Source organism: Motacilla alba, chromosome 15 (genome assembly GCF_015832195.1).
Source record: "Motacilla alba alba isolate MOTALB_02 chromosome 15, Motacilla_alba_V1.0_pri, whole genome shotgun sequence".
NCBI lineage: Eukaryota > Metazoa > Chordata > Aves > Passeriformes > Motacillidae > Motacilla > Motacilla alba.
The window spans coordinates 9,201,493-9,212,457 of NC_052030.1; the positions used below are offsets into that span (position 1 = coordinate 9,201,493).

The 10,965-nt window shown below is 64.3% G+C and overlaps 2 protein-coding genes across 3 annotated transcripts; one reads left to right on the forward strand and one right to left on the reverse strand.

Moving 5' to 3' along the window:
• Nucleotides 1-971: 971 nt before the first annotated feature.
• On the reverse strand, nt 972-6,864 carry CRYBA4 (crystallin beta A4). 2 transcript variants are annotated; one of them, XM_038152464.1, is made up of 5 exons: nt 6,838-6,864; nt 2,293-2,411; nt 1,864-2,005; nt 1,625-1,767; nt 972-1,193 (listed from the first exon to the last, which is right to left on the reverse strand). In XM_038152464.1, the coding sequence occupies exons 1-5, from the start codon at nt 6,862-6,864 to the stop codon at nt 1,046-1,048; spliced, it is 579 nt and encodes a 192-aa protein (XP_038008392.1). In that variant the 3' UTR covers nt 972-1,045. The 2 variants fall into 2 exon arrangements, with proteins under 2 accessions (XP_038008392.1, XP_038008391.1); XM_038152463.1 differs by lacking the exon at nt 6,838-6,864 and adding an exon at nt 2,516-2,554.
• On the forward strand, nt 5,946-10,305 carry CRYBB1 (crystallin beta B1). The gene is made up of 6 exons (XM_038152462.1): nt 5,946-6,086; nt 6,672-6,831; nt 7,596-7,714; nt 9,282-9,414; nt 9,538-9,680; nt 9,986-10,305. The coding sequence occupies exons 2-6, from the start codon at nt 6,691-6,693 to the stop codon at nt 10,164-10,166; spliced, it is 717 nt and encodes a 238-aa protein (XP_038008390.1). The 5' UTR covers nt 5,946-6,086; nt 6,672-6,690; the 3' UTR covers nt 10,167-10,305.
• Nucleotides 10,306-10,965: the final 660 nt, after the last annotated feature.

Genomic DNA, 10,965 nt, shown 5'->3' on the forward strand with positions numbered 1-10,965 from the left:
TGGCAGGGTGAGGTGGGGACGGATGGCAGACAGACCAGCCCGGCTTGGGGACACAGCTCTGTCCGAGGACAGCCCCCCCATGCCGGTGACAGCTCCCCTCCCGTGCGGGGGTTGTGACAGCCCCTCCGCAGCGCTCTGCAGCTGCTGGGCTCCCGCACTGTTCTCCCAGTCCCCGCCGGCTCCCCGGGGACCCCTGGTCGCGCCGCCAGCTGCCCACCGTGCCTGGCCATGTGCTGGCCCCGCTCCCGGACCCCGCGTCCCCCCAGGGCTCTGGAGCTGAGCAGGGACGGGGGGGACCCAGGACGGGGGGCGGGGGGACAGGAAGCTCCGCTCCTCGGATCTCCCTGGCTGCCGGCCCCGGCCGGGTTTGCCCTGGAGGGTTTCATTCAGCCCATCCCACAACTTTTTGTTTCTTTTTCTTCTATTTAGGCTTTTTAATTGTGATTTCCTGCGGAGAGAATCCCTTGCTGGGCAGCATTCCCTCCGCTGGTGGCCTTGCTGCTGCAAATGTCATGGATGGGACATTTTCACCACATCAAACATTTCCTCCAGAGCTCTTCTGAAATGAGGATTTTTTTTTCCCCAGAGCAGCCTTTCCCGGCTGCATTTCCAGCTTTGGCTGCACACTGGGTGTGCGGGAGTGAGGGATGGGTGCTGGGATGGTTGCAGGGCTGTGTTCAGGTGGGTGAGAGTGCTGGGACGGGTACAGGGTCTGCATGGACACGGGGACAGGTGTAGACTCGCTTGATCCTGCAGCTCCTTTCAGCCCCTGGCAGGGGCTGGAAGAGCAGATGGTGTCTGTGGGGTGCTGGGATGTGGGGGTCCTGCAGAGCCCTGCACCTGGGCAGAAAAATTCCCCTCCACCTCATCCCTGCCCCTGCAGAGCCCCGCTGTGCCCCCGGGAGTGGCATCACTCCCCGCCACGCACCCCCATGGCCCTCATCCCCAACTGCCAGCGCCACCTTGGACAACCGAGCCTTTATTGAGCTTTGTCCCTGCTCAGGGGACAGACGGGGCCCGGGGCGCGGGGGCTGCGGCACCGCGGTCACTGCTGGACCCTGCGGATGGACTGGACCTGGCCCGTCTGCGCGTGGGACCCCCACTCCCGCACGTGCTTGTACTCGCCCGCGGGGCTGTCGCTCTCCAGGAGGTACTGGAAGCCCCGGTAGCCCGGGTACTGCGAGCAGACCCACCTGCGACAGAGCAGAGAGCGGCGGTGGCCCGGGGCTGGTGGCACCGCGGAGCCCCCGCAGCTGCCAGAGCATCCCCCGGCCCTGCTGCCAGAGCATCCCCGGCCGTGCCTCCAGAGCATCCCCGGCCCTGCTGCCAGAGCAACCCCGGCCGTGCCTCCAGAGCATCCCCGGCCCTGCTGCCAGAGCAACCCCGGCCTTGCTGCCAGAGCAACCCCGGCCGTGCCTCCAGAGCATCCCCGGCCGTGCCTCCAGGGCATCTCCTGTCCTGCTGCCAGAGCATCCCCGGCGCTGCTGCCAGAGCATCCCCCGGCCTTGCTGCCAGAGCATCCCCGGCCGTGCCTCCAGAGCATCCCTGGCCGTGCCTCCAGAGCATCCCCGGCCGTGCTCCGCGCCCCGGCGGTCCCTGCAGGCTGCAAGCCCCGGGTACTCACGCTCCGGAGCGGACAAGGAAGGAGCCCACGGTGCTGCTGCCCCAGCCCAGGGCGGGCAGAGAGGGGCAGTCGTCGCTCATCTCTGCCCGCTTGCCCTGGAAGTTCTCCTCCTCGAAGAGCATCAACCGGCTCCGCCCGTGGTCCTGCGGCCGAGACGGGCGCGGTTTGGCACTGCCACCCTGGCCAGCGGTGGGCTCCGGGGGCCGCCCCGCGGGGGGAGCCGGGGCGGGGGCACTCACGGCGCAGGCGATGGGACGGAAGGAGCACATCCTCTCCACGTGGTAGGCGTTGCTGCCGCTCCACGCCTCCCAGCACGGGTACTCGCCGCGCTCCAGCACGAACTGCTGCCCCTGGAAGCCGCAGTGCTCGAAGCCTGCCCACCTGCCGGGGCGGGAGGGGTGAGACCCGCGGCGTGCCCACCGCCCCACTCGCGGCCGGGCTGTGCTCGCTGCACCCAGCGGTGCCCGCAGGAGGCAGCTCGGGTAGCAAAAGGCACTGGAGGCCTCCGTCCTCCAAGTCCCCTGCCATCCGTGGGGTGGCAATGCCCCGGGACCCCCACTCACAGGACCCCCACTCACGGGGCCCCCACTCACGGGGCCCCCACTCACGGGACCCCCACTCACGGGGCCCCCACTCACGGGACCCCCACTCACGGGGCCCCCACTCACGCCCCGCTCTCGATCTTGCAGGAGCGGACGGTGCTGAAGCCGTGCTCTGGGGTGCTGTAGCAGTCGGTGGTGAACTCGTGCTTCTTGCCCTGGAAGAAAGGCTCATCCCACACCACGATCTGGGGGAGAATGGAGGCAGTCAGGGGGCTCTGGGGGTGCAGATGTTGCAGCCCCAGTCCCAGGTGTTCACAGGATGGTGCTGCTCCTGCCCGGGCTCCCGTACCTTCCAGAGACCGGAGGATTTCTTGCAGCGGTGGGTCATGGTGGCTCTGCCAGAGCACAGGAGAAGGGGACAGTTAAATCCGCCTCTCTGCCCAGATGAAAATGACCTCAGGAGACCTTGTTGTCCCCCTTCACCAGCAGTGTGGGGGACAACAAGGGGCCTGCTCCGTGCTGGAGCAGTTGAAGAGCTCTGTGGCTCTCCCTGCCCAGCTGGAGCTGCCACCAGGGCCATGTGGAGCAGCGGGCACCTGGCCCAGTGGGCACCTGGCCCTGGCAGACATCCCTGCCCGTGCCCAGGGAAACTCCTCCTCCCACTGGCAGCACCCCAAGCCAAAGCCCCGGCGCTGGCAGGGCAGTGCTGAGCTGGGAGCACTGCAGAGTCAGCTGCGTGCCCACAGTGGCCGTCAACACCTGCCACTGCCACAGCCAGGGACAGCCCTCGATGTCCCAACCCCCCACCACAGCTCCCGGTGCTGAGGAGAGCTCTAGCCCTGGATTTCGGGTGTTCCTCCACCTCTTCCCACAGCTGCTCGCTCCCAGGCCCTGCCGTGGGCACGGGGCAGCTGCCCCGGGCTCCAGCGCTTACCTGGGGTGAGGCACTGGTGCCCAGGGAGGTGACATGTCCAGCAGCCTCCAGCTGGGTTTTTATAGCCTCCAGATAGAGACAGAGCCCGGGGGAGCATTACTGAAACCCCTAACTCAGCACATGGCGGGGAGGAGGGACTGGCCAGAACAAAGGCACTGTGTCAGAGACGCTGATGAGCCGGGACATCGAGCTGGCCCACCGGGCACAGGCTCTGACCCCCTCCCCACAGCTCCAGGGACGGGGCATCGCCCCCAGGCCCTGCCAGCGTCCTGCCACGTGCCCTCCCTGGCATAGGGCTGGGCTGGGGCCGTGTCCCAGCTCTGGCAGCGCTCCCCCTGCCCACAGGCCGTGCTGCCTGCACTGGGGGTGCAGGGAGGTTTCCTCACCCCTTTCTGGGAAGTGGGAGGAAGGACACGTCTCCACTTGCTCTCCCTGCAAGGGCAGAGCAGCTCTACCCTAAATCTGGGGCGGCTCGTTGCAGGTCGGGCACACAACAGCCGTGGACACCATAAGAGTGGGGACCAGGGGCATGGAAAGTGGTGGTGGGGGGTATAAAAGGGGACTGGAAGTGCAGGTCATGACTTGGGAAGAGCTGCAGCAGCCTCCTGCCTCTGTGCGCTGGAAGGACTCTGCTGCCACCACATTTTGGGGACCTAAACGCCTTCCAGCTTTGCTCACAGTGACCCACACACCTCACAAATCACTCCGGGGTGGTGCCAGGGCTCCACAAAGGCTGGGCAGAGGCACCCACCCAGCCTGCCCCTCAGAGCAGGCAGCGGGCAACGGGGGCTCTCAAGCCCAACGGGAAAACTCTGTCCACAGGGAGTGCTGTGTTTTGGGACAGAATTTGCTAGAAAACTGCCAGGAGGCTGAGCCAGAGTCCCCCTCATGCAGCTGCAGCAGCTCTGCGAGCCCCAGGCACCCTGGGGGAGGCAGAGCAGGGCAGCTGGGGAGGCTCAGCACAACGGGCTGCCCCAGGGCACAGCAGGGCTGCACGGGCTGTCCCTGCCACCTGCAACCCCAGCAAAAGCCCTCTTGGCACTGGCACAATTTGTCCCTGGCCTCTCGCTGTGGCCTGAGCTAAACTCAGCTTGCGCTGGCCACCAGCACAGTGACCACCACTCGCTCACTGTCCATGCCACGGTCACTGGAGCCTGTGTCCCCACAGTGCCACTCGGTGCCAGGCAGGGATGCAGCAGCAGGAGATCCACGGGCAGTGGGACTCACCAGGGCAGAGCAAACCCTCTGTGCCCACACTGTGCCAGCTCTGGCTGTCTGCTGCCAGGGCACCTCTCTGCTGTGCTGGAGCTGTGCATCCCTGTGCCAGGGAGGGATGGTGCAGTGAGGGTCCATGGCAGGACAGAGATTTTGTGTCTGGGGGGCTCAGGAACAGCCAAGGATTGACCCCTGCTGTCAGCCCAGCCACAGCACTGGCTCAGGGAAGCCCAAGGGGGTGCTGAGTGCTCAGTAAGGAGCAAAGCAGCCACCAGGAGCAGGGCTTGGCCCCTCCGAGCTGCTTTTCCAGTGCCCAGGTTCAAAGGTGCTGGGGATTGGGAGGGGAAGCAGAGTCAGGAGCAGGGAGTGGGTGAGGCTCGCTGATTAATGCCCAGGAGGCGCAGGGGAGGCAGCACAGGGAGAGCACCCATGCTGGCTCTGGGAGGAAGAGAGGACAGGTTAAATTAGAAATCTGGATAAAAACCATGGAAACGAGCGCAAATTGAAATCACGGATCATAAAACACTGCTCAGTATCAAGGTGAGAACCACACTGAGCCAGCGCCCAGGGTGACGGGGCAGCAGACCCCACACCCAGCCGTGTCACGGGCACAGCACACCTCCTGAAAAACCTCGGGAAAAGAAGGGATCAATACATTCTCTTTGTTGGGGATTTTGTGCAATGGCCCAGAGGGTGCAACTGGATCCCACCACTGCGGGGTGACACACGAGAGGAACAAAAGGGGAGGGCAGCACACGGGGCTCTGAGCCCTGCACCCACACACCCCCGGGTGAGGCACGGCTGGTGCTGGATGCTGCGGGAAGCTGAGGGTGCTGGACAGGGGTGTGGAGGCACAGAAAAGCTGATCAGGGGCTCAGAGGAACTCTGGGGGAGGTTCCCCCGAGGTGCCACGGGGTGGGAGAGATGGGGCACCAGAGTTGCTGCAGGGACTGGTGCCAGTGCATCCCCATCCAGCCACCCCACAGCCCTCCTGCACCGGTCAGACAGAGCTGATGCCCCAAAACCATGAGTGTGGTGGTGACAGAACCAGGAGTGGTACAGGGTGACCACAGCATGGGGAAAATGGGCTAAAAAGAAGAGGAAGAACCCTTTGAGCAGGGATGTTCCCAAAGGAGAACAAACACTGTTTTCAGGCACTCCGGTGGTTCAGAAAGTGTCAGCTTCGATTACACAACGTTTGGAAAAAACCCGAGTCCTGAAGCATTTCAGAACACTCAGGTCTCGCTCGCTGGCATCTCCAGGGCAGCGCCGCCGCTGCTGGCGGGCACGGGGTGATGTTCTAAGCGAGAGGTTCGGCGTTTGGAGGGGAGAAACAGGCACAGAGCGGCTGCAGGCCGGGCACGCGGGGCTGGGAGCGGGGTGCCGGGCTCTGGGCAGGGCAGGTGTTCCTGAGCCGGTGCCGGCGCTGGCCGGGCCGTGCCAGGGCTATATATGCCCTGCCGGGGCGGCCGCACGCGGGGCAGCGGGTGCCGGGCGCGCTGCAAAGTGGCACGGTCAGGTCTTCTGTTGTGCCGGGGGCACAAAGGAAAGTGCTGGGTTCAGCGGCTGGGCACGGGGCCGGGGAGAGGCTTCCAGCTCGCCCAGCGCTTTGCAGGATGTGATGACTGGGCGGCCGCGCAGACACTGATGAGCTGGCAGTTCCTTTGTGAGCCCGCCCGGGGGTCTGCCCTTGCCAGGCTATAAAGTGGGGGCCTCGCGGCGCCCCGAAACACAAGCCCGCTCACTCCAACAAGAAGCAGCAGCTGCCCAGGTAAGAGGACAAAGTCCCCGGACACGGGCTGCAGCCGGACCCGAGGTGGGGAGAGGGAAACTCAGGGTCTAAGCCGTGGCCACCGCTGTGGTGGTCACGTCTGGGAGCACCTCTGTGCTCAGCATCCCACCGCCCTCCACTCCCCGGGGAGCTGCTGCTGACACTCACCTGCGGGGCCACGGCAGGGTGCCAGCTGCAGGGCCTCGACAGACCAGAGCTGTCCCCTTCCCACCCCTCACACGCTGCCCTGGTGCCCCCCGGGATCCCAGGTGCACCCCGTGCGGGATGGCCCCGGTGCCTGGCACAGCATCAGGCCCCATCCCTAGGCACTCCTACAGTGCTGGGACCATGCTCAGGGCTCTCCTGGCCACAGAAGGAGAGTGTGGACTCCAGGACCTCCTGTGATCCCCCTGGTGAAGGCAGGATCCTTGCCTGTGCCTGCTGGAGAACCTTCCAGCAGCTCCTCTCTGGGCCCTGCCCACCCACCCCATTGAGAGTCCCCATCCAGATGTCACCCTTCCTGGGGTGGGTTGTGGGTGCCCACACCCATTTCTCCCTCTAACCCGCTGCTGTGCCCTGTCACAGACTTGAGCCCACCACCGCGATGTCTGAGACCACAAAACCCGCTGCTCCCGGCCAGGCTGCGGATGACAAGGAGAAGGCAGCTCCTGCTCCAACCCCATCCCTCGACCCTGCTCCTGTCGCAAACAGCAAGGGCGAGGAGCCCTCCCCAGAAGCCTTCAGGGTAAGCCCTGTGGCTCCCCACATGCAGGGACATGCTCCGGGCTGAGGGACAAGGGCAGGAGGAGATTGTTCCAGGGGGAAGGACTGTGGAGGTGTGGGTGACGCCGTCCCTGCTCTGTCTCTCTGACAGCAGGCACGGGATTTGGGCAGCTGCTGCAGGAGGAGCAGTCTGAAGGTGCTTTGGCTTCTTGGGGACCACAGGCTTTGGAAGTGCTCTCCCCTGGGTTGTGGTGTCAGGGCTGCCTGCTGTCACCTGCTCCCTCTGGTCACCCCCTGCATGCAGGGGTCCTGCGGGGAGGTGGAGGGGACACTAGGGGTGACAGGGCCAGCACTGAAATGCCACAGTGATGCCAGCGCGCCACTGAGGCACTGCAGCAGGGCTGGCACGGGGGGTGAGTGATGCGAGGGCTCCGGTGACACCGTGCCAGGCTGAGAAGGCCAAGGTGCAGACAGAGCACCTGGAGAAGCAGCTCCTTCCCACCAGTGTGGGCACCACCGGCAGCAAAAGCAGGGGCAGGATGAGGCCATTTTGGAGCAGGAACAGCTGTTGGGGGGAGCCTTCCTGTGCTCAGCCTGTGCTGGGCATGCCCATGCACAGAGCCCAGCTCAGCATGGGTGGGCACCAGATCCCAGCAGCTGCAGGAAGGCTTGGAGAGCCGAGGGGGACACGTGGAGCAGTGGGCTCAGGCGTGTCAGGTCACCCAGCACCAGCCTGCCCTCCCTGAGCGTGCCTGTCCTCATCCAACCCTCTCCTTGCACCCGCAGATTGTTGTCTTCGACCAGGAGAACTTCCAGGGCAGGCAGATGGAGTTCACCGCCGAGTGCCTGAACCTGGCTGACCGTGGCTTCGACCGGGTGCGCAGTGTCATTGTCACCTCCGGACCGTAAGTGACCCCAGCCACGGAGGGGGCTGTGACCCTGGGGATGTTCCCGGCGGGTGGGGACACAGCCCTGGGCACAATGTGACGTTCAGGGGCGTTTCCCTGATGCCTGGGCAGAGCGCAGCAGGGCCAGCACAGGAGCAGAGCGGGCATCCCGGAGCTCCTTCGAGGAGGACAGGAGGGCCAGGATGGGTGGGAAGGATGCCGGGGCCACATGCAAAGCAAAGGGCACCAGAGGCAAAGCCAAGGGCTGAGGAAACGTGTCCATGGTTTCAGCCACCTGGAGCTGTCCGTGGAATACAAGGGACCTGCAGATTTTAGAGAAGCCAAGGTGAAATGAGGTGGGATGCTTGGGCCAGGCTGGAGCAGGCAGGGACGGGCAGGGACAAGCACCGCCTGCACCCAGGCAACTCAGCAGCAACAAGGGGGCTGGGCAGGTCTCAAAGCCGTGGGAACAGTTGACACAGGCAGGGACAAAAACGATCCCCAAAGCAGATAACTGAGCAGACAGATGATCTCCATGTTGAAAGAGCATCCCACCGTGCCGTGCCTGGCTGGAAACAGCGTGCCCAGGAATGCAGGGGGCTGGTAGAGCTGTGGGAAGGATGCACAGGACATGGCTTGTCCTGACAGCATCCCTGAGGGACCGGGAGGGTGACCTGGAATGACACCATGCAGCACCAATGACTTTTTTATTAGGAACCCAGAATATCCAACTCTTCTTGAGTTGGGTGGGTGGAGCAGCCTGGAAGGAGCTCAGATATGATACCTGGGAAGCTGCACTAGACATAGAAAGGGTGAAACTGGGAGGAGAGAGAGAATTGGGGTGTCACTAGGGTCTTGGGTGTCATTAGAAGCTTCTTGAGTCACTGATGGAACTCTGCACCCAAAAATGTGCTTAGGGAGAGATAAAAGCAAAACAACCAAGCTGAGCTTTAGCAGCCAGCTTGAGGCTGTGCAGCCTGGGGTACCTGAACACATCTCCTGCCAGCAGGAAAACCCCTGCTGGCATCTGCAGGAAGAGCTGTTCTGCAGAGAAAGGGGAAGCAGCGAATGCAGGACTGCTGTGGTGGCAGTGGCTTCTGGAGCCCCACACCCATGACATTCCCAGCACCTCAGCACCTCGTGGCTCTGCTGAAGAGGTGACATTGCAGCTGGGAGAGCTCCACTCCTGGCAGTGGGACGGGTGCCAGCGCTGGCTGGTACTGGAGCAGTGTGGGCGTGCCGGGATTACACAGTCCAGGCAGGAGGGACAACAGAGTCCTGAGCTGACTCTGCAGGGTCACCAGCTGTGCAGGGGTCCTGCTGCTCCCCCGCTGAGGAAGAGGAGCACTGTGAGAGCTGGTGCCTGCTGCAGGTTTGGGCACTCACACAAGTGAGCTTCCAGCTGGGAGCCCATGGATCAGCGCTGGCTTTGCACAGGCCACAGTGCCTGGGCTGGAAGAAAGGTGGGAGCAGGGTGGTGGGGCCACAGCCCTTTTGGAAACCCCTCCACTGTCCTGCAAGCTGGCTGAGCAGGAGGGGAACTGCTGGGTGGCACCTGACCCGTTCTTTGCCCACCTCTCCTCAGCTGGGTGGCCTACGAGCAGGCCAACATGCGTGGGGAGATGTTCATCCTGGAGAAGGGCGAGTACCCTCGCTGGGACACCTGGTCCAGCAGCTACCGGAGCGACTGCTTCATGTCCATGCGTCCCATCAAAATGGTGAGTGATGGGGAGCAGAGAGCCCGGTGGGGTCCGCCCAGGGCTGTGTGCTCGATGCCTCGCTGCAGCAAAGCTCCAGGGCTTCGGCCACACTGCCCAGCACCCTCCCTCTGTCTTCCCCAGGAGGCTGAGGACCACAAAATCTCCCTCTACGAGTCTGCTGACTTCAAGGGCAACAAGATGGAAATCCAGGAGGACGACGTGCCCAGCCTCTGGGCTTATGGCTTCTGCGACCGCGTGGGCAGCGTGCAGGTGCCCAGTGGAACGTAAGCTGGGCTGCAGTGGCGGCTGCCTCGTGCCAGGCTCCCTGTCCTCCCCAACTGGCTGCTGCAGGCTCTCAGGCAGCCAGAAAGCGCTGCATGGCTGGGTTTGGTGGCATGTCTGGTTTTGTTGGCATGGCAGTTTTGGGTGGCATGGCTGTTTCTGGTGGTGTGGCTGTTTCTGGTGGTGTAGCCCGTGCCCCAGAGGTTGGTGGCCAGTGCACAGAGGCCCTGGTGGCCCCCTGAGCCATGTGGCTGCTGCCTGGAGTGGCCAACCCCGCTCAGGCGCCCTGTGTTTGCTTTTCACACAGTTGGGTCGGGTACCAGTACCCTGGCTACAGAGGCTACCAGTACCTCTTTGAGACCGGAGACTTCCGACACTGGAATGAGTGGTCTGCCTTCCAGCCCCAGATCCAGTCCATCCGCCGCATCCGGGACATGCAGTGGGACCAGAAGGGCACCTTTGTCACCCCCGACGCGCCCTCCGACTGAGCGTGCTGCCTGCTAGCTACGAGTCCCGGGCCCCGTGGGGCACCCCCGCCTCCCCTCGCGCTCGCCTGCCCAGCACTTTCCTTGTACATTGCACATTCCCTGGATGTACTCTACCTTGTGAGGCAAATTAAAAAAAAACCAGAAGATTAGAACTGCTCGGGGGTCGGTGGTGCATGAGCGCGGCTCTGCTTGCCCGGGATGCGCCAGCCTCACGCTGGAGCCGGGTGGGACATGGGGGACGGGGGTTTGGCCAGGGAATTGGTCTCATGCAGGAACTCCCCACGCTGGAGCTGGGACTCAGGAGACCCTCGGTGTGGGGGAAGGTGGTGGCAAAGGCTCTACAGCCCGACCCCACCAACCCCCTGGGGACCCTCTCAGCTGGGGGACTCGGGGTGCCCCGGGAGCCGCGGAACCAGGGCGGGCTCCGGGCCCTGTCCATGGAACCCGGACGGGCTCCGGGCTCTGTCCGTGGAACCAGGGTGGGCTCCGGGCTCTGTCCATGGGATCAGGGCGGGCTCCGGGCTCTGTCCGTGGAACCAGGGTGGGCTCCGGGCTCTGTCCATGGAATCAGGGCGGGCTCCGGGCTCTGTCCGTGGAACCAGGGTGGGCTCCGGGCTCTGTCCATGGGATCAGGGCGGGCTCCGGGCTCTGTCCACGGAACCAGGGCGGGCTGCGGGCTCTGTCCATGGGATCAGGGCGGGATCCGGGCTCGGTCCACGGAACCAGGGCGGGCTCCTGGCTCAGTCCACGCCTGCGGGATCGGGGTCTGCGAGGGGTCCAGGGTCCCTGTCCGCGGAAT